Source organism: Typopeltis vanoorti, chromosome 2, assembly GCF_054136105.1.
Source record: "Typopeltis vanoorti isolate ZY-2024b chromosome 2, IOZ_Tvanoo_1.0, whole genome shotgun sequence".
NCBI classification, from domain to species: domain Eukaryota; kingdom Metazoa; phylum Arthropoda; class Arachnida; order Uropygi; family Thelyphonidae; genus Typopeltis; species Typopeltis vanoorti.
The window spans coordinates 988,197-1,011,916 of record NC_143550.1 but is presented as its reverse complement, the minus strand read 5'-3'; the positions used below and the strand labels follow the sequence as shown (position 1 = coordinate 1,011,916).

Here is a 23,720-nt window from a genome sequence, read left to right as displayed (position 1 = left end):
AATTTGACACTTCTAGTTTGCTACCAACCTTATGCAATGGCACTATCTTACCCTCCTTCCACTATTTGGGTACATTTTCCTTGACCAGATTTTCATTGAAAGCCAGGTCAATGGAGCTGTCAGTTCTTTAGCACATGCTCTTAAACCCATGACAAAATTCTGTCCAGTCCTACTGCTTTATTGATATCCAGGTTACTCAGTATTTGAAACACTCTTTCCTCTTGCACTTCTAAATCCCAAATCTGTCCTATCCTCAGAGTATTAAAATCTACTTCCCCACCATGTCCTTTGCATCAGTCACTCTATTCCCATTTTTATCCAACAATGTCATTCTTCCACAACCATTTTTCCTCGTACTAACCACATAGCTAAAAAATTTCTTAGGATTTTCTTTGGATCTCAGGGCCAATCTCTTCTCATATTACAGTTTTGATATTGTCTGTCATCCTCTTCACTCTGTGGTATGCAACTTACTATTGCTGCTAATAAATATTCCTTCACAATTTTACAAACACTAGTGATATCTCACCCTTCCAATTCCTTCCACCATGGAACTGTCCCAAGTTGATATCTAAGACTATTATAATTAACTGTCTTATAATTCCAAATACATTCCTTCTTTGATACTTCTGCATGCCTAGTCTTCTTCCAAGTGAAAACCATATCGTCACTCCCTCCAACTGGGGGGGGGGGGGGGGGGGGCAGAGATGTCATCTGTTATAATCAGCTCTTTTGATGCTATGAACTAATCCAAAACTCTTGAACCTCATGTTCCTACATGTTGCCTATGACATTTGTCCCTCAAGAATTCCAGAAATCCCATTTCCATATTACTACATGCAGTTTCTCTTCCCAGTTTATACTGCTGTAGTTAAAATCTCCTATAGCAATCATTCTTCATGCACTTGTTAAGCTCAACTGCATAAACATCTCCTTCCCTTCATCCTCTATGCTCCCATGCTATTAGTAATACCCCCACTAAATATCCTGTCTTGTCCACATCTACCTCATACTATATTCTTTCAAAACCATTAGTGCAACTGTCCTCCACCCTGAGAGCACATAAGTCATTATTTATCATAAGTAGTACTCCACCACTGCATTTTCCCCTCCTATCCTGTCGAAAAATGCTATACTCTGCTATTTTTATTCCTGTAAGTATATCATCTTCCATGAACCACATCTCAGAGATCCCAATAATCTTTGGACAGCCTAATGCTATCAGTGTCACCAATTCATCTTCTTTATTCTGGATACTCCTGGCATTAGTATAAAGAATCACGACATTGTTACTGTTTCTGTACTTTTCATAATGCTTTCTTCCTCCAGATTGCATGCTTATCCTCTTCATTCATCTTTTTCATATCTGTCTTATTTAACTTTGTCTCATGGGATATTAGAAACATGTAGACACAAGAACTAATAATCTTTTACTGTCACTAGTGCAATTAAAAAAAAAGACATTGCTTTTTAGATGAATAGCACCTAAGCAGATTGAACACATTTTCACTCAATCTTCATTTCATAATATAGCTTCAATCTTGTTTCCTCTGATTTTCATAATCACTAACCTTGTAGCTCTACATATATCCTTTTCTCATAGCCTCATATATCTGAACACCACCCAGGTAATCACTTTATGGTTACTTTCACAAACTGGAGCAAGAGGTGATGAAATCACCTCTTGATTCTTACATGTCATCTCTTTGATACTTTCACCATTTCCTTTGAAGTAGTCCCATTAGGGATGTATACAGCAATCCCAGCAGTTTTTCTGTGATTCCATCTATCCCTGGAAATCCTCAATTATAAACTGTCTGAGGTAGTTGTTTCTCAAGAAACTTATAAATCAATAGTGAGAAACAATAGTGACTTTATTGTTTCTCAAGAAACAATAAAGTCACTGTCCTTTACATTATGGCAACATACCTTTCTATCTCTATTCCTGTCAAGATGCCATCCTCACTTAACTACCTCTCACTTATTCCAATAATTTTTGGATGTACAAACTCAGGCTTTGCAATTTTACTTTCCTTTCTTATGCTTCTGGCATTTGTGTATATACATATTATATTTCTGGGTCTGCAACAAGCCCCAATGACACCACTTCTCAGATGTGACACACCTTCCTCTTGGCTATTTCTCTCTCTCTCATTATCCATTTCTCAACCTTGTCCAGACCTAAATGTTGCCCCCCCCCACATCCTGTTATTTTCATGTTAGCCCACACATTCACTTCAAGCAATCACCCTTCTCATGTTGTGTTTCCCTGTCCACCCTGACTTCCTCTCTCTCTCTCTCTCTTCTGGTCTGTCTTTTAATCTATGTTAGCTTATTCTTCTGCTTTTCAATATTGTTTCTTATTTCCTCATATCCATTCTCCATAGTCATTATTCTCCCTTCCAGTAACTCCCTCTTCAGATGACTAATCTGGAGAGGGAGTTACTGAAAGTAACTTTAAGAGCAGATTACACTGTTCCATTTGTCCCTCAAGCTCATTACACACACATTCACAAAATGCACTCTTTCTCCTTGCACATCTCTATTAACATGCTATTTTCATCATCTTTGCTCTCCATCTCAGCTCACCAATGTTATACCTGGGCATCACACTGAATACCTCTACTCAACAATCCATTCTCCTTGTTTCCAACAAAATCATTCATTCCTACTACTATTACCAACTATTTAGCTCACTTACTTTTCATATCTAGTGCCCCAATCACTCTGCTTATTCTACCTCTAGAGAAACAAGTTGTGCATCCTTTCATTCAGCACACTTCTAATAATCAAATCTCCATGCAGCATCACTTGCAAATCATTCATTCATACAGCCATCTTTCATTCCACTCTCCTTATTTCCTCCATCCATATTACAAGTCTTTTAATGTCACTCCATATATGAGGTGCTACCGAAAAGTCTGGAGAATTTGACCATAAAAAAATTACTTACCCTAACTCCTAGTTTCCACCATTTCCTTTGAAGTAGTTCCATTAGGAATGTATATATACAGCGATCCCAGCAGTTTTTCTATGATTCCATGTATCCCTTGAAATCCTCATGTGTAACTTCCTCCTGTGATTCTTCCTTTAATTTCCTCAGTCGTGTCAAAACAACACCATTTCAGCCAGAAGTTCATCTTGCACAACAAGAAAAAGTGATATGGGATGAGGTCAGGTGAAAGCTAAACCTCCTTCTTTAAATATTCCATTACCAGAACTACATGCTCTTTGTTCTGTTAGTTGAAATGCTAACATGGTCGTCATGAAAGTTGACAGAGGAATGCAACTGTTTTGATAGATACCACAGATAATAATCACAAAATAAATGCTTTATTACAGAACAGATTAACATATACTATAATTAGCAGGGATCCTACTCAAAGCCAAATAAACAACTTAAATAAATCAATGGGCCAAACATATTCTTCAGATGCTAACACTGTTGAAAATTTCTGAATCCATCATGCTTTTTCCCCATGTATCTATGGCCTTTCTTAAGGTACACAAATCTGGTTATTTACTACATCCAATAGTTGATTGCATTGGTTCTCCTACTTATTATTTAGCTAAATACCTTTCAAAGCTTCTTTGAAACCAACGCCTACCTTAAAAGCAGTTTTGACTTCAAGGAGAAACTTAAAAATATTCATTTGCTGGAGCACGAAATTATGGTCTCTTTTGAGGTTTTATCTATTTACAAACATACTTTTCAGTTTTTACAAGATGAGTTTATTGAGGATGTTAATTTTTTAAAATTTACCATCAGTGCAGAAAGCTTCACATCAGAACAAATTGTGTCAGCAAGTAGAAGGAACAGCCATAGGTAGTCCTGTCTCACTTGATTTGGCTTATTCATGGCACATCTGAAAGGCAAACTTTTTTTTTTTTTTTAAATTCCATTTTTCCTTAACTTTATATCTGGTTGTGCTTTGTTAATGATATATATATATATATATATATATATATATATATCAGGCAATATTGAATTTTCCATCTACAGGAACCTTCCTTCATTGGTAGGTATATCCACACAGCTTCACATCATCATCCTTCACTCAAGACAAGTATTATCAAAAGTTTTTTACACAAAGCATATATAATTTGCTCTTTGGACAAAGACTCTTCTGTCAGAAGAATTAAATAAAATACAAATCACTTTGCTGTCTAATGGATATAAATAAACCACCATCCTGAAAATAATTGATACTTATCATTTGTTCACCAGATCTAATGTGAAGAGGATTTCAATGTCCTACCTCAAAGGGTCTTCTGAACCCATGGCACTGTGACAAATAGCAAGGATTCTCCAAATACAATCTGTATTTTCAAACAAGCATGAAAGGTGTCTTCTTTCTTACCATCTACTAAAGATAAATGTCTCCATTATCCTTTCCTGGTGTCTATCAAAGACCTTGTTCATGTCAACGTTGCTATTTTGAATAGACTGGCTGTTCTGCTAGGATAAGCATTAAAGAACACCAAGATAACATAAGATTTCTAGAATCAAAGGGTTCAGGCCTTGCTTTTCATGCCATTGCCACTAGACATAGAATTCATTGGAATCAGACAGAGATGTTATACTATAGTAGCTTTGAATTCATTTGTCTTTTCCTTGACTGTTCATAATTTTTATTATTATTTTTTTTAAATTACAAAAGTTTGCCTAACCTAGGTCTTGGAACTTTAATCTCTGCTCACTCAGTTGTGCCTAAAAAGTGTGAGAGTATGATTCATTCTGTTTGAATCATTCTTGTGTAAATATTTTGAATGCTGTAACCAATTCTTTTGCTCTCTCCCTGAACAATGTTGATGTTCATGTTACAATGAGCGAAATATATGAGTTGTAAATAAATTCTAAATTCCTATACTTGTGTCAAACCATTTTTTAAAATATATCTTTGTCTACCATATATTTCTATAAACTATCTATTAACATAACTGGCTTATATTATGACAACCAATTTAATTTAAAAATTTTAATAAGTTACACACTTTTCTGCATTGTAATTCCTTTAAGACATAATAATATAACAATAATTTAACTGTATTAATGCCTTTCTGTTTCAGATGAAAATGATGCAAATGACATAGGTCACATGACACTATTTGAACATCAGGCAAGATCAGTATATCTTCAGCAACAGCAAAAATCTTCTGAAGTGGATATATCATCTAAAATATTTCATATAGAAAGAAGGTATTGCTATGTTAACACTTGATCTAAATTTGTTTATAAGATATCTTGCTTGCTAATGGTTATTTAATGATACTGTGCATGCATCAGGATAGCACCATTCGGAGAAAAATCTAAATTTCAGATATCTAAATACTGTTGTGCGAGTTGGCTCTGCTCTCACTTTCCATCTCATTCAAGGCATACTCACCACTATTTTCTAATAATGAGTCAGCCATTGTTCCTTAATGATAAAAAGCCTGTGTTCCTGGACTGCACCTGATGTTGCAATCATTTTAAAAAGTATTGTATTAAGTGAAAGTAAGGATTCTTTGCATGCTGACCAAGTGTTTCTGCATCATTTACTTTTTCCCAAACTATGTCATAATATATATTTGCAGTATAGTGCATTGTTGTGATAAAAGAGACATGAGTTGGTTCTCTAAACCTGAAGCATTACATAATCCAGAACTATTGCATATCCAGTGGCATTCATCCTTCTAAGGAGACTGCAACCTGTCTGAGTCCATACTAGGAGAAACAGCTCCAGACTGCTTATCTTCATTACCAAATTTCACAGTTGGAATAATATAAAGCATTCTATCCAGGTACCGCACACCTGCACTCATCCATTTAATCTGAAAGAGTTTAATGTGATTCATTGCTGCATATTAAGCACCTCTGTGGCTTTGTGGACAGTCAGCAATATGGTCTGTGCGATTCTTTGCCATGTCTGATGTTTACCTTATATCCTGCTTTCTTTCCATAAAAAAAAAAAAAAAGACAGCATGTCTGTATACATAGTGTCTTGCAACTATATTGAACTCATGTTGTGATTCTTGGCTGATTTGTTTGTTGATTAATTTTGACAGTATATATTATATTAGAACACAGACTTGTAAATAATTATTTACTGACTTATTGCTGATATTTTGCTGGTAGTCAATAAATAATTATTTACTTATCAGTCTGTGTTATAATATATGAGGGTGGTCTGAAAAGTTCTCAGCCTCGACCACAGATAGCAACACTATCGGCAAGATTTTTTTTTCTTTCTAAATTGGTACATCTGTCATAAGCATCCATGTGAAAATTCAAGTCATTCTATCAAGTAGTTTGTTTTTATACAGCTCCGAAGCAAAAGTGTCTGTATCCCTTGAAATGTATAAAATTGAGTAACGTGCAGTTATAAAATTCTTCATAAAAGAAGGTTCAACATCAAAAGAAATTCATTCGAAGTTCATAAAAGTTTATGGGCACTCTTATCCTTTGTTTTTAACAATTAAGAAATGGGCTGCCGAGTTTAAACATGGCTGCACCAGCCTTGAAGATGATCCTCGCGAAATCATTGATCACATATGATTAATTTGCGTGAGTTAAAGCGCGTGAAATTGCTGAGACTATGGGCATTTCAAAAGAACATATAGGATATATTTTGCATGAAGAATTGCAAATGAAAAAGCTTTGTACAAGATGGGTGCTGCGCTTGCTCACAGCAGATCAAAAACACACTCACATGAAAATCTCTGAACGGTGCTTGGAGCATTTTAACAAGAATAAAAACTGATTTTGTGCATTGATTTATTACTATGGATGAGACTTGGATTCACCATTACATACCAGAATTTAAACAGCAGTCAAAACAGTGGACAAAAGGGATGCTAAAAGCATTTTGTTTATTAATTATCTTGAAAAGGGTAAAACAATAACTGGGGAATATTATTCCAATCTTTTAACCAGACTAGAAGAAAAATATAATCTTTCTTCAGGACAATGCACCTGCCCACAAAGGTATTTTGGCAATGGGAAAATAAACATCCACCCTGTTCCCCAGATTTGGCTCCCTCTGACTTCTATCTCTTCCCAAAACTAAAACTCTTCCTCGCTGGTCAGCATTTTTCTTCGAATCAAGAGGTGATTGCAGCTGTAGAGGGTTATTTTGGAGATCTTACTTAGAACCAATCACTACAGGGATGGGATAATGGCGCTGGAATAAATGTATTAGTCTGAAGGGAGATTATGTTGAAAAATAAAAAATAATTTTTAAATTATAAATTCATTTTTTCATTGTTAGGCCAAGAACTTTTCAGACCACCCTCGTATACTGTCAAAATGAACAACATACGATGAACACATAAGCCTTTCTACACGTCCTTGGCTGATTATTTTCTCCCCATTGGGCTGCTGATAATTCTGTACCATCCTTACCAAAGAATGCTGTTGGTGACCCTTTTCTTTCTGTATGTTTTGTGAATATTGTCTACAGTTGATTTTGCATGATGCATTCTTTTGCTAGTGTCATAAAAAAAGAGATCATTTAGAAGAAATCCTATGATAACACGACTTTCAAGCGGCGTGCATTTTTTTTTTACCAATATGCCATTGACAACAGACAAATGTACAAATTTCACATATGACAATAGAAGAAGCTATAGCACAGCAGTACAGCCACGGGTTAAGGCTTTACAGAGCGCTTCATGAGGAATGCTTTAGAGAATAGAGCAAGACAGAATGAAATAGTTAGACTACAGAAATGCTTGCAATGCCATCAAAGTGATACCTTGGATTTTAAATTATCATTCTCCATAAGGGTCTTCAAATTAGGATCACAGAAATCAATGCATGCTGAAATTAAAATTTAGAAACATTGCTATTTAATGACAGTTATTTTTTGACAGTGCAGCACTGTTGCAAGGAAGAAGGAATGAATAATATAATAAATCCATAATATCTTCTCTTGATCTGTACTTAAGTTTTTTATAATCTGGAAAAGGCATACGACAAGTTGCCAAGACAGGGATGCACATTATTTCCACTCTTATTTATCATCTATATGGATGACTTTATGAAAGAAAGCACATTAGGCTGATATTAGAATTGGAGATGTCAAATTTAGCTCTTTGCTTAATGCAGATGATGTTGTATTCCTAAACACATCTAGTGCAAGTCTCCAGGATTCTCTAACTAAATTGAATAACAGCTGTAACAAATTTGGCATTAAAATCAGCAATAAAAACATCAAACTATTAAAACAGGCCAGAGCATAGAAAACTTCAGCATCATTCTGAATGGAGATCCTATAGAACAAGTAAAATGTTTCAGCTTAGGCACAGTTTTTAGTGAAGATGGCAGGTTAAATCTGGAAATAGACAACAGAATAAACAAAGCTGGCATGGTAGGTAGCCAGCTGAATAAATTTATTATTATTACATGACACCTCCAGGGAGTCCAAAGGACTCATCAAGGGAGGGCACCTACTCTACAGCTCTCTGTCTCCAAACACTCAATTCACCACCTAAACTGAACCACAACTACACCAACACCATCTACTGCCAACCATCACCACTAGTATTTTCACAGGCAATCACAAACATACATGCCCATGGCAGGATTCAAACCTACAGCCTTTTTGCTGGAGAGTGGATATGCTAACCAGGCCGGCATTTATATGGCATAATAGAAAAATTAGCCAAAAAACCAAGCTAGCAGTATACAAGACAGTGTTCAAACCAGTTATTATTATTATGTGACACCTCCAGGGAGTCCAAAGACTCATTGAGGGAGAGTGTGCCAACAGCATCGAACGATTGATCCCCTTTTATGTTATGGATCTGAGAGTTAGGTTAGAAATAAAGCAATTGATCAACGACTAGAGACCAGAGATATGATGGTTCTGAGAAAAATTAGGAAAGTGAACCGATCCCGCTCAATAACAGAATCATATTAAAAATTAAGATATTAGGAAGGAACTTGACATTATTAGCATACAAGAATGTATTAGCAGAGCTAATCTAAGGTGGTATGATCACTTAAATAGAATGGGTGAGCAAAGGTGACCAAAACAAGTATTTGATGACAAGATGGCATGAAAGAGACCCAGAGTAAGACCAAGGTCTAGGTGGATTGATGATCCCATGATGATTCTAAGACGTGCCTTAGAAGCAAGAAATGTTAGATATGACAATACTGGAGTGCTCACAAGTAATAAATTCATTTGGAGGAAAATTGTGGATAGGAGATTAATAATAAGGTAAGCTTAATCATATAGTGCCCTCATAGTAGCCTAAACATCCCTTGGGGGGGGGGGTGAATATCAGGAAATTGCTGATGATATTCTATTGATTGATTCAGATAAATGTAAGTACCCTGTCCATTCAACAATCAACAGCACAAATATCTCCCATTGGCCTGACGCCTACAGATATTACCATCATGCTTGCAGGATGAAAAACTCCAGATAAACTGGCGAAAAAATCCTGCTGTCAGCCATAACCAAGTTAGCTGGCTGACAAAGATCCTTAAGGGCACTCCTTCCCCAGGTATATGGTTGCGAAGCACAAAGCCACTAGGCTAACCACAGTGACAAATTTGATATTAATAAGTTATAAATTAAAGATGCCAAGAAATTATGTTCTTAGTTTAACCTCCCTACCGGCCAATGTGGATGAAATAGTGACACCAAATTGCACTTCTTATCCATGTTATTCAATGGGTTTTAGAGCTTCGTATCCAGATTTATCTCGACATCGTGGCCAGTTGGGATCCTTTATTCAAGAAGCAAACAAAGTTTGCACATGAAGTATTTTCAGGACTGAGCAACTCATATATAGAAGCTAATGACTTCACATCACTTGCCTTAGTATCCCATAATGCAAAGCACATATCCTTACTGACATGTATAATGCTATGCATTATGGGAGATATAAGTCTATGGGACTTGATGATATATCACCACATATTTTGAAGAGACGTCCAGGGAATTGACATCTGCCTTGACATATTTGTTTAATACTAGTCTTACATTGGGTCAAATTCCAGAGTAGTGGAAAGAATGCAAGATTGTACCGCTTCATAAAGGAGATGACAGAAGTTGAGCATCAAATTATAGACCAATCTTTGTCTCAGGTGTTGTGGTTTGGAAAGACTAGTAAGAATCAGGATCCAGAACTGGTTTGACAGCAGTGGTATTCTCTTTGATCGACAGCATGGATTTGTTAAAGGGAGGTTTTGTTTTAGTAACCTACTTGCCTATTACAATAAGATGACAGCAGCAGCATTGGATGTAGGAAATGGATACACAGTAGTATACTTTGCAAAACTTTTGATAGATTACAGCCTAGATCAATATTGGTTGGTTATTAGGCTAGCACATTGGATTGGAGATTGGCTGTCTGATAGGTATCAAGAGGTTTTGTATAGGGAACAATATCCCAGAAGAGGAGAGTCACTAGTGGTGTGACTCAGGTTTCTATTTTAGGGCCATTGCTATTTAATCTCTATGTTAACGATATTGGGGAAGATTTGAATACGGATATATAGCTGTTTGCAGATGATGCACATTTGGGACAAACTATGAAGAGTAGAGCAGATGTTGTGGCCTTACAAGAAGACCAGAATAGACTGAGAAAATGGCCATGAGATTGGAGATGCCCACAGTTCGATGTTGTGAAATGTTAAGGTTTTAAAATTTGGAAAGCAAAGATGGGATATAGAATTTACTCTTGGTGGGGATATATTATTTACAGGTAGAGGAAATAATAGATCTTGAGGTGATAGTGGATAAAGATCTGAAATTTAGAGTACCTAATGCCAAAATTGGGAGAATCATGCAGAGGACACCGACTTTAGAGGTAAGGAGATTCTTGTTCCATTGTATAAAGCTCTGATTAGGCCACAGTGGACTACTGTATAGAGATTTAGTCTCCTAGTTTTCAAAAGGATGAAGAAATGTTGGAGAGGATCTAGAGGCAGTTGACCAAAATAGTTTTTGTTCTCTGCAATGTTGAATATCAAGAAAGGTTTAAACAATGCTGTTTCCAGAGTTTAGTGTATGTATAGGAGAAAGAGAAGTGATATTACTATTATTACGGGCAACTCCAGGGAGTCATTAGACTCATCGAGGGAGGCCCCAAATCATATTCATCACAACTATTTGACATTCATACAGTATTTATCATACCTCGCCTTAAACTCATTCACTGTCACAGCATCCACCACAGACTCAGGGAGCGCATTCCACTCATTCACTACTCTAAAAGTAAAGAACCCAGCTCTAACACCTTTACTAACCACACTTTTGCCCAGTTTCCATGGATGTCCCCTAGTCCTCCCACAACCAGCCCTGTTCTCAAAAATATCTTCTGAATTAATTTTATAGAAACCCTTCAGTAATTTGAATGTTTCAATCATATCTCCCCTTCCTCCCTTGTGTCCTCTCCTCACTCCAATCAATGCGACCATAGTTGAAATCTCCCATAATTATTACCCTCCTTCCACTCATTTCTTGTGCATACTGTCACCACCATCTTTTCCATCACCTGGTCTATAGCAGCACCTAACTGTATATTTAGTTCTGCTAGCCACAATCTCACACCAAATGGCCTCAAATGTGCTCTTTTCTCTATCCTGCAATTCAACTTCTATTCTCCTTGGCTGTAGCTCATCAGCTATCATCAACAATACTCCTCCCCCCATTTTATTCTCTCTGTCATTCCTGAACACACTATACCCATCACATTCAATCCCACTAGTTATATCATCTACAGTCAGCCATGTTTCACTAATACCTATAACCTGTGGTCTGGAAGTGCCAACCATGGCCAAAAACTCTTCCTTCTTGTTCCTAATACTCCTAGCATTAGTGTACATGAATTTAAGACCCCCATTAGCCCCAACCCTACCTTGATGCCTTATATTAACTATCCCACTCAGATTTGTTGTCCTTATTTGCTCTGGCATATTATATTCATTCTTACATTCAACTGCCTCCATAAGGACTGTATCTCTACCCCCCCCCCTAACAAATCTAGTTTCCCTGAATTTGCACATCCACTACATTCAGCAACACTTTCTCAAGTCTTCTTACACCGTAACCATTCAAATGCAAGCCATCCATCTTATATAGATCCTTTCGCCCATCAAACTCACTCCACACATCCACAAATTCCACACCACTCGTCATACATAACCCACGCATAAAGTCATTTGCAATTATAGCCCTCCTTTTAAACATTTCACTGTCATACCGTGGCAAAAGACTAATCATTCTAACCTCTCTCACTCTTTTCTTTTGCTACCTCAAACAATTCATTCAGGTCTTCTATCATTTCCATTTTATCTCCTTTCAAATCATTCGTACCTGCCACAACAATCATTTCTTTCACTCTTTCCTTTTGCTCTCTAATAGACGCAGTTACGTCCTTTATGGTCGCACCAGGTTGGTACGATTTTGTCAAATCCTCTACTAACACACCTCGTACTAACGAGTCTCCATACAGCACTCTATCCTTCATTTTGTTCATGTTCACATTCATACGTCTATTTTTCCTGTCATACCTTTTATTATTGGCTGGTTCATTCAGTCTACTTTTGTTCATGCACTCTAGCTGCTGTTTTGCTCTTTCTATCGCACTATTCAACAACGCGATCTCACTCAATGCATCTATCTCATCTTTTTTGTTCTCTGAGAAACCATTTATACTATCATTCACACTTTCTACATTCACACTCTCACAATTTTCATGTACAACCTTGCCGTTTCTTGTCATATCCCTATTTCCTTCATTCTGAAGGTTGACAAAAATATCACACTCATGATCCGAAATACACTTCAATTCCGCATTCTCCCTACATTTTCTACACACATTCAATCCTTTATTATTATCTAACCACACTCCGACCGCACTCCGCAAAGCGTACATTTCACAGCTAGTACACTGACTCATTTCTTTTATGCTATCGTTCTTTGATAACGATGGCGAACCTTCATTACTGGCCGCCATTTTCCTTCGCACAGGTGCCATACTTATCTGTAACGTGTTTTGTCAAATTATACGTTATAACACACCAAAAATAGACGCACTAAAATACGCAAGGCAAACAAAACAAAACTACACAATATTAAGTAATTTGTATCGATAAATGAAAATGATACTTATCTTATCTGGAGCTTGCACGAACACTACTCATTACGAATTCATCTAGCGGCGACTTCCTGACATAGATTATGTTATAAAACACTTTAGTACACTAACCACGCTAATAAAGCTCCAATAATATACCAAAATTAAACACTTTAGTCCATTAAATTGAATCCAAAACACCAATAAATCAACAAAAAACACAAATCTCTCAGGAGCTCTCCGATAGCACGTCCGTTCACCAGCTAGCCTCGACACCACGATATGATAGAGACATACAAGTTAGTGATTGTTATAGGATTAGCATTGAACAGGTTTTTCATAAAAAGGGCAGGAAATGGGGGAGAATAACGGGTCATATCCTTGGAAGCTCTATAAGGAGAGTATGAGCAAGGGAATGAGAAGTAGGTTTTTTGCATAGAGTTATGAATGATTGGAATGCATAGCCTGAGAGTGTGATGTCTGCAGAGAATTTGAATGTGTGTAAAGGGCAGTATGATGAGATGGGTGAATGACAAAGGGACCTCCTAGATGAGTCTCTGAGTCCACGGGGTCTAATAATAATGTAAAGCACCCTTCTTTTCAGAAGTACGTAATGTTATGCATTAAGGGGGGGGGGTGTTACTATCCAGACTGGTTACAGCATTTATTGAGGTCTCATCATTGGGAGCCAAATCCAGAAGTCATATATTTGTCATATACAAGTAGCAAAAAGGTATATCACCTTTTTTTGACTAGGACTCATCAGTGGAAATCTGGGGATTTCCACTATTGAGTCCTCAATAAAGTTTGAAAATAGTTTGGGTAGTGACCTGCCCTTAATGCATAAAATTATGCACTTCCTATAAGGGAATGAAAACACTTTCTTTAATATCGAGATAGGGAATAGCAATATGTACATTATTAGTTTACTGCAACTCTACAGGATTGGTGATAGTGTTGCTTCATTTGCATGACACTTTTGAAGTTAGGCCGACTAACACAGATATCATGATTTAGCCAAGATTTAAAGAGAAAATGTTTTCCAACTAAGGAATGTTCAATAACAACAAGAAAAACTGACTGAATGCTGGAAAACTGTTACAATAAACATAAATAGATTAATACTAACAGATAAACATGAAATCATGCAGCATGCATTAGCTGTTAGCATTTCATGACAAAAGGTGACTGTTGGCGAACTTGAAATCTGTGATGTTAAAAGACAATCAGTCCTTGCTTTTTATTCATTGATTCTTGTGAATGGATGACTGCAGTTGATCCTTCAGAAGTCTGGAATCAAAATTTTCTTCTACGTATGATATGGTTGATATTATAAATATGTTTGACAACACCAAATCTATCTTTTTCATGCTCAACATCTGCAATGTGTTCCTTCTTTTTCACCTGAAATCAATGACTTGTCTGTCCTATATGGACTAAACAAGGGCATGGTGGTTGGAAGGGGACCAATCGTTCGATGCTGTTGGCACACTCTCCCTCGATGAGTCTTTGGACTCCCTGGAGGTGTCAAATAATAATAATAATAATATTTATACACGGGTGCTCTATCTTTAGGAGATCTCGGGGGGGGGGGGTAGAAACAGTTTGAATCAGTTTAAATCAGGTAACTCTGTTGTTGTAATCTCTTTGAAAAGAGATGCTGTTGTAATTGATACACTGCCATTACATGGAATTACGAAACAACACAATCACACGATAGCCACAGTAATAAGGTCACTGTTGCACAGAAATCTGTACAATAGTGACCCTATCTGTACAGCAGAAAGTACAGATATTTCTGTACTTTCTGCTGTGAAATACTATGTTGTGCTATTGACACTAAACACAGTATCCCATGGGATGAAGCATGTCTTCTCCATAGAAGCAGTTTTAAATATAAACACCTTTCCAGAGAAAGTTGTGAAGCCTTTTATATCAACCTAATCTCAATCAGAACAGTTGTCTCTCTCTCCCAAAAGTTTAGGAGATTCTTATTTTATGTAAACATCAAAAAGTTTTAATAGTATTTATTAATATTAACTTCTAGCATGCAGCCACCATTTTTAATTGGTAAACCCATTGTTGTATCTACCTTGTATTTTTGTTGTTTGATTTGCTTGTTGTTTCATCTGTATATAGAAACACAAAAGAACAGTACATCATCAGTGTACTGATGATGTACTGTTATTTTCAGTATGATAATTTTACATACTTGTAAAATGGAATTATGATTGAGTCTCTACATTTACATTGTATTTACTTCGAATGCTCTCCAGGGAAGCTCCAAATCTTCCTGTCCCTTTCATCATGCGTTCGTAATCAGGGACTGTTGATATTGACTTTATATACATATCAAAACTCGTTTTATATTATTACTGTCATCCGAGCTAGTTTTCGGTTACCAATAAAAGTTTCGCATATACTTCACACATGAAAAAAAGCTTAAATAAGTTCATGGGGGGGGGGAGGTAGTAACTCGCTTGCAGTGGTAAACAACACGCCCTCCCTAACAGCCACTATACTGCAGAGGCAATAAAAACAAGTACTTTTATTATGCCAGTGAATAAGGTATGAGGAGTCTGTGTAATATATTTCTCAACAAATAGTGTAATTAGAGGCAACTGGGATAAAAACACACTAATTAATGAATTACATGTCTCCTCCTACAGAAACTATGCTGTATAGACTGAAACAAAACCATATGTTTCATGGGCAAACACAGTATCTAACTAAAAACTATTGTTATTAATTAGATGTGTGTGAGTTCGATTTCCCAAGGCAGCAATAAAATTCAACCGAACGTGTTAAAATTCGTAAAAGTGTTAAAACTAAGTAATATATGTATATAATGAATGTTATGGCAGTTTCACATATGGAATTCGGTTGAAGAGAGTTAGCATTTCAACTCAATTGTCAGCTATGCTTTTATTGTGATCTTTGCTGTCTTTTTCACGTTAGGCTTAATTACCTTAAAGGGAGAAAAGTCACCAAAGAGAAAAATGTTCCTGGTCCGGGGAATCCCTTATTCAGGTAATATTCACTAATTTCATGTTATCAGTCTGTGGTGTGCCAGTATCGGTAAGTGGTGATATTATTTGATCTATTCTACGTTAAAAAATTTAACTCTGAGATAGATAAGTGGCTGATAAAAAAAAATAAAAAAAATTTCCGCGAACAATCAGAAGAAGCAGAAACAGACTCAAAAAAAAAAAGGCCAGTATTTCATATTTTACCAGAACAGCTCGCATCGTCTTCAGAACCAAACGGTAAGAGGCAAAAAAATGTAATATATGCATTTGACTTTTGCAATATTCGCTGTGTATGTTTTGTATTGAATATAAATACAATAAATATTATAATAATATATCTCTCTATTACGATTTTTTTTCGAGGGGGCCGTGAAATATTTTAATTTTTGCAAAGGGGGCCCTGACATCCAGAAGTTTGGGAAGCACTGTTTTAGAATAAAAGAATCAAGAGCACGTTACTCAAACGCTTCCATATAAAAATTAGCAATTGGGGAGCCTATGGCTGTACCTTCTTTTTGTAGGTAAAATATATTTTGCCATATGAAGTAACCGGAACATAGTACATGAACAAAGAGAGCATTAATATCGAGCCTTAATAGGGCAGAACTTTGTTCTGTAGGAGAAGAATTGTGTCACTGATTGGGACATGACCTACCAACTCCTGGAGTGTTGGTAGGTCATTCCCCCTGCTATATAAAGGACACAACACTTTATAAACAAAATTAAAAACATAACATTCGGCATAATTAGGCGATAATTAGGGCTGTGTATTCCCTCAACTGTAGGTCAAAGCAGAACGTTATGTTTCTGTACCTTAGGAACACCATATATTCTAGGAGAACAGGCATAATGGGATATTAGTTTTTTAACAGTGTCTGACAGCCCAGAAGTGACAGACTTAAGTAATTTCACAAAAACTCGGTATGAGTGGAAATTTTTATGTCATTGACTTTTATTTTACTCAATTTTAGGACATTACTGATGTTTGAAGAATATATCGGACATACCTTTGTAGGATGTTGCTGGTTGTCTTCTTATTCAGCTGCAACCAGCATATGCCGATATACATTTATCTGCTGTTAAAGTAGGACTAAAAGGAGGGGGGGTGGGAAAATGGGGATGAGAGATGCGGGAGAATTTTCGATGAAGTAGGGGGGGTATGAATTTTAACCCAGGCTTTTTTAAGGGTGGGCAGAGAATTCTTTGGGAGGGAGGTGAAAGATAGAAATTTTTGGGAAAGGAGGATATGATGGGATAAAATCAAGGTGTGAGATGACAGTGCATCTTCGGAGTTTGTGGATGCTGTGTCATGCCAGCTTGGTGTTTTTGTTTGGTGTATCTATGTTGTATTCTATTGGTCGGAGTCATGACCTAATTTTTGTCTTTTAAGCTTATACAGTGATCTGAATACATTTTTGAAAATTATGGGGGACAACTACCATGTTTGAATAAAAACTTTAGTTTAATATAACTAAAATCTACATTCAATGTTTCAACCTTTATGTCAAGGTCATCTTCTGGAGCATACAACTATACACAGACAACAAGCTATGCTACAGTCAAACTGGTTTGTTAAAGTTACTGACCAACCGCTACAACAATTGTTGACCTGACCTCTGGTGAAAAAAAAAAAAATACAGTAGAACTCGGTTATAACGAATTCCACGGGACCGCATATATTTGTTCGTAATAACCGTTATTCGTTATATCCAAGGTCATAATTTGAGCGAATTAAGAATCTTTTCAGATTTTTCTCAGCATAGGTATATTGGGTAACATAAATACATATGTGCATACATACATATAAAGAACAAAAATTTATTTTTAAAACTTCACATTTTTACATAAGAAATCATCAAGCGTGCTTTGCTTTGCACAAGACGCATATTTCATGCATTTGAAATTGTTCCTTATACCACTAAGATGCTTGAATGTGTCGTCTGAACTTACAGATCGCAATTCCATAAATCTTGTTAAAATATGTAAAGCACTTTCTGCTTCACACCAAGTAATGATTTTTTCATCATTACTATTTTCTTCCTCGGATTCACTACTACTATTATCTTCTTATGGTGTATGAGAGATTTGTTTTAAGATGTCAGCATTTGTCGGTAGACCCGAAGTTGCGACACCATTATCAATGTCTATAAAATTATCAATCTCTATGCACGTTTCAAAATAGTTCAAGTTTCGTGCTTTTAACCATACTGATAATGGTAAGTTATCCTCTTCATCTTCAGATTCGCACTCGTATTCCGCAAGACCGGCTTTCTTAAAACACTTTTGTATCATAGTCGATGACACCAAATTCCAAGCATCATTCATTAAATGTATTGCGTGAAGTGCACTGATCTTCGAGTCGTAAGCATAAGCATTTTCCGTGGATTTTTCTCTGTGTTCTATCAGATCCAAGACTATCAGACGACAACGACATCTAATTACGCCTTGATCAAGTGTTTGCAAGACAGATGTCACATTTGGTGTCAAAAAAAAAAACAAGTTTTATGTTTGTTAAATTAGCCACTACAGGATGGGCAGGACAGTTGTCTATCAATAACAAATTTTTCTGGTTTTCACTGAAGATTTTTATCCTACTTGCGAATTTCATTTTCGAAAATTGAAGATGTCATCCAGGCCTTCTTATTCGCTGTATAATCAACGGGAAGTTTCTTTATGTTTTTAAAGCATCTAGGCTGTGACGATTTTTCAATTACAAGCTTTCATTTATCACTACCGGTCATATTCACGCAAACTAAAACTGTGAGTCTATTTTTGATAAGTTTTTCGCCAATACACTTTTCGTTTTTAAATTGAAACGTTTCATCGGGCATTAAATTATAAATAAACCCTACTTCGTGTGCATTATAGATGTTGTTGTATCCATACCTTCTTTTAATGTCCGGCCATACATTCTTGATCCAGTCAAAAACGTTTTTGTCAATGGACAATGCCTCGCCACTTACTTTTGCATAGACAATATTGTTTCTGTTCTTAAAGCGATCAATCCACCCATTGTTGCATTTAAAATAGCTATAACCAAGTTGAACAGCAAATTTTTCGACTTGAACTTTCAAAATTGGTCCGCTATTGCACTTTAAACCACGAAAGAAGTGCCTCGTCAACATTACTTTTTTTACACTTCGATAAATTGTTTTCAAAAGCTTTCAGAGTCAACTCGCGATTCTTCCAAATTGTTGATATTGTAGATGGGGACAAACCATACTTCTTTGCTACTGTCAGATTTGATTGGCCACTTTCCACCTCCTGTATATTCAATCTACTTTTTCGGAAACCGATAAAATTTTCCGTTTAACTCCTGACATGATTCCACAACCAGCGTATGTACAAAATGTCAGTAAAGGAACGACTAACGTGTATTATTCGTTTATTATTCCTGAGAAACGAATTCGTAATAAACATGTAATACATGCATTAAATCAAATGTAATTCAAATATACCTTCAAAATTATTCGTTATAAACATGAATTCGCTGTAACCGTTATCGTTATAACCGAGTTCTACTGTATATGTATATATATATAAACCCGGAAACTCGGGATTTTCATCCCACCTACAGACAAATCGGCCCTTCAGAACACACGCAATTTACAGACAAAAAATACTATACTAGTTGTGGTGGGTGATAGATGGCGTTGATGGAGATGATTTGTAGTAGAAGTTCAATGTAGTGGTTGAGACAGTTGTAGGTATCCTCCCGCAATGAGTCTTTGGATTCCTTGGAGGTGTCAGGAATAATAATATATACATCAACGCTAGAGTCCTATTATTAGTGTTATCTGTTGGTTGTAGAAATACATTGGGTGCAACAACAAGTTTACGTATCTATCTATATATATATATTAACATCATGATTATAAATGTACATTCCAGCCAGTTGGTATGGAATGGTTTCTAATACTAGCTGAAGATTGGCTAGAGTCCTGACTTACGCTGGATCTTATATATTAGGTAGGCTGAATGTGTGCCATCCAGATTCTAGAAATTTTCATACCATCTTTGTTGTTGATATTTGGGTGGGTTATCAGGATTTCGCAGGCTTCCTTAATTTTCCTTTCATACCAAGTTTTTGAATGGTGTAAAGAGAGGGTGCTTTTCCAGTTGATTTGGTGTAAAGTGTTGAGTGTGTGATCAGAGAGGCTTCCTTCACCATAATGGTTATATTTAATGTGTAATGTGTTCTTTCTCACGTATAGGGATTGTCCGTCCTGTTTCACCAATATATGATAAGTTACAGGTGCAGCGGATGCAATAGACTCCAGGATGTGCCAATGGGAGGAGAGGATACTTAGAGGAGCTGAATATGGTTTTAAGTTTAGTGGGTGACTTGAAGGTGGCATTCAGGTTATAATGTTGTACAATTCTATTGATTTTTTCTAACCCTTTAATGGATGGGAGGGCTATGGTTTTATTGTAATCTAGATTCGTTTTTGTTGTTGTTTTATGGAGTAGTTTATTAATAGTATTTTTGTTATAGCCATTATTTATGAATGTGTCGCTGATAATTTTTAGTTCTTGTTTCAGGGCTTGCTGGTTAGAGAAAACTGTTGTTGTAGCTATGTTTTTAAGGGTGTTAACGACTCCATATTTTCGTGATGGGTGGTGGTATGAATTAGCATGTATGTATTGGCCCGTGTGTGTCGGTTTTCGGTAGAATGTGAAGGATAGACTGCCTGAAGGAAGATGTGTGACTAGTGTGTCTAGGAACAGGAGTTTTGATTTACAATTTCGATGGTAAATTGTATGCGTTCGTGTTGTTTGTTCAGGTGGCTAAGGAATGTGTTTAGCGTTTGTCGCCCGTGCGGCCAGATCGCGAACATGTCGTCAACGTATCTAAGCCAGACTGTTGGTCTTAGCATGGCGGAATAAAGAGCCCTTTGCTCAGAGGTTTCCATGTAGAAGTTAGCGATTGGAGGGGGGGGGGTAGTGGTCAGCCCATGGCTGTACCTTCTTTTTGTAGGTAAAATTTGTTTTGCCACAGGAAGTAACCAGACTGTAGTACGGGGCAAAGAGGGCGGAAATTTTGTTCTGTAGTAGGAGAATTGTGACATTGATGGGGACATTTCTGAAAAGGGCAGAAACATCGAAACTGACTAATAAGTCGTCTTTTCGAGTGTTATGTTTTTAATTTTGTTTATAAAGTGTTGTGTGTTATTTATGTAGGAGGGGGGATGACATACCAACTTCTCGAGTGTTGATGCTAATTTCTTGGTTGGTGCTAATTGGGGCTATCTATTATCTATTCTTTTCAGAATTGGTCGAAAGGGCACATTTTGCTTGTGTATTTTCAGGACCGCATATTTCTAGGGAGTGGGCGTAGTGGGGTTTAGATACAGTCTGGCTTAGATACGCTGACGACGTGTTCGTGATCTGGCTGCGAACACTAAACACATTCCTTAGCCACCTGAACAAACAACAAGAATGCATACAATTTACCGTCGAAATCTAAAATCAAACCTTGCTCCCATTCCTAGACACATAATCACACGTCTTCCTTCAGGCAGTCTATCCTTCAGGGTCTACCGAAAATCGACACACACGGGCCAATACATACATACATGCTAATTCATACCACCACTCATCGTGAAAATATGGGATTATTAACATCCTTAAAAACAGAGCTACAACAATTTGCTCTAACCAGCAAGCCCTGAAACAAGAACTAAAAATCATCAGCGACACATTCATGAATAATGGCTATAACAAAAATACTATTAATAAAATATTCCATAAAACCACAACAAAAACGAATCTAGAATACAATAAAACCATAGCCATCCCATACATTAAAGGTTATCAGAAAAAATCAACAGAATCTACAACATTATAACCTCAATGCCACCTTCAAGCCACCCACTAAACTTAAAACTATATTCAGCTCCTCTAAGGATCCTCTCCTCCCATTGGCACATCTTGGAGTCTATTGCATCCACTGCACCTGTAACTTACCGTACATTGGTGAAACAGGATGGACAATCCCTATAAGAAAGAACACATTAAATATAACCATTATGGTGAAGCAGGCCTCTCAGATTACACGCTCAACACCTTACACAAAATCAACTGGAAAAGCACCCTCTCTTTACACCACACAAAAACCTGGTATGAAAGGAAATTTAAGGAAGCCTGCGAAATCCTGCTAAACCACCCAAATATCAAGAACAAAGATGGCATGTGGCATCCAGAATCTGGATGGCACACATTCAGCCTACCTAATATATAAGATCCAGCATAAGTCAGGATTCTAGCCAATCTTCAGCTACTATTAGAAACCATTCCATACCAACTGGCTGGAATGTACATTTCTAATCATGATGTTAATATATGCATATAGATAGATATGTAAACTTGTTGTTGCATCCAATGTATTTCGACAACCAACAGATAACACTAATAATAGGACTCTAGCGTTGATGTATATATATATATATATATATATATATATTTTTTCTCACCAGAGGTCAGGCTAACAATTGTTGTAGCGGTTGGTCAGTAACCTTAACAAACCAGTTTGATTGTAGTGTATAGTTGTATGGTCCAGAAGATGACCTTGACATAAAGGTCAAAACGTCGAATGTAGATTTCAGTTATATTAAACTAAAGTTTTTATTCAAACACGGTAGTTGTCTCCATCATTTTCAGAAATGTAAACCTAATTTTTATGTTTTGAAACTTTCAACTCTTGGAGATTATGTAGGGGTGGTGGACCCTTATTGAGTTTTTGCCACATTTTATGGCTATCATTTCCGATATTCTAAGCATTGTTTCATTTTCCTGTATGTCGATTTGTGGGGTATGTTTCTATTCAAGGGTGTGGACTGCTATTTCTGTTTTTCCTGTATTTTGTATTCTGTTTTTCTTTTGGTTGTTGCATATTTTTTGTTAAGATGTTCTGGAATTGGTGTATGTTGCAGTCACGTTAATGTTCTTGTAGTCTTACCCATAAAGATCTGATCATAGAACCTGTATATGTAACATCACAGTCATATTGGCAAGGAAATTTGTAAACTATTTTGTGTGTGTGAGATTTCTGTAGGTTTTAGAAGTGTTGCCAATTTCTGGTTTGTGGTGAACACCAACTTATAGTCAGTGTGTTTAAAAATGTATTTGTAGGCTTTTTGTGTGTTCTGGATATATGGGAGTTTGATGATTTTTTGTGTTGGGAAGTTTGTTTTGATTGTTGGATTGTTTTGATGAGTTTTGGCTTTTTGTTTGATTGGCATAATTTATTAGCTGTGCTGGGTAATTTCGTTAAATTTCTGTATTGAGGTAACTGCATGTAGTCGAAAACTTGTAAGCATTTTATAAATTGTGGTAGGATGACTGATTTTTTAATAGAATAAAGATGGTCTGAGTTAAAGTGGTTTTGAATAGCTTCTTTCTTGGCACCTTGTCATATGCCCTTTCCAGATCTGCAAAACTTAAAAACTGATCTTTGTTATATTCCCATGATTTCTCAACTATTTGTCGTAAAGTAAAAATCTGATCGTGACCGCCTCTATATGGCCTGAATCCAACTTGTTCTTCACCAAGCTTCTCTTCCACAATCCTTCTCAACTGTTTCTCAAGTATATTGGCATAAATCTTACCAGGAAC

General features: G+C 36.5%; 1 protein-coding gene across 1 annotated transcript in view; it reads left to right on the top strand.

Annotated features, from left to right (window-relative positions):
- The window catches only part of LOC150108776 (transient receptor potential cation channel subfamily M member 2-like), a 685,147-nt gene that overhangs the window by 659,985 nt on the left and 1,442 nt on the right, over nucleotides 1-23,720 (top strand). The window contains exon 20 of the mRNA XM_090410077.1: nucleotides 5,071-5,200. Within this exon, the coding sequence (XP_090266203.1) occupies nucleotides 5,071-5,200 (130 nt within the window). The remainder of the gene's footprint in view (nucleotides 1-5,070; nucleotides 5,201-23,720) is intronic.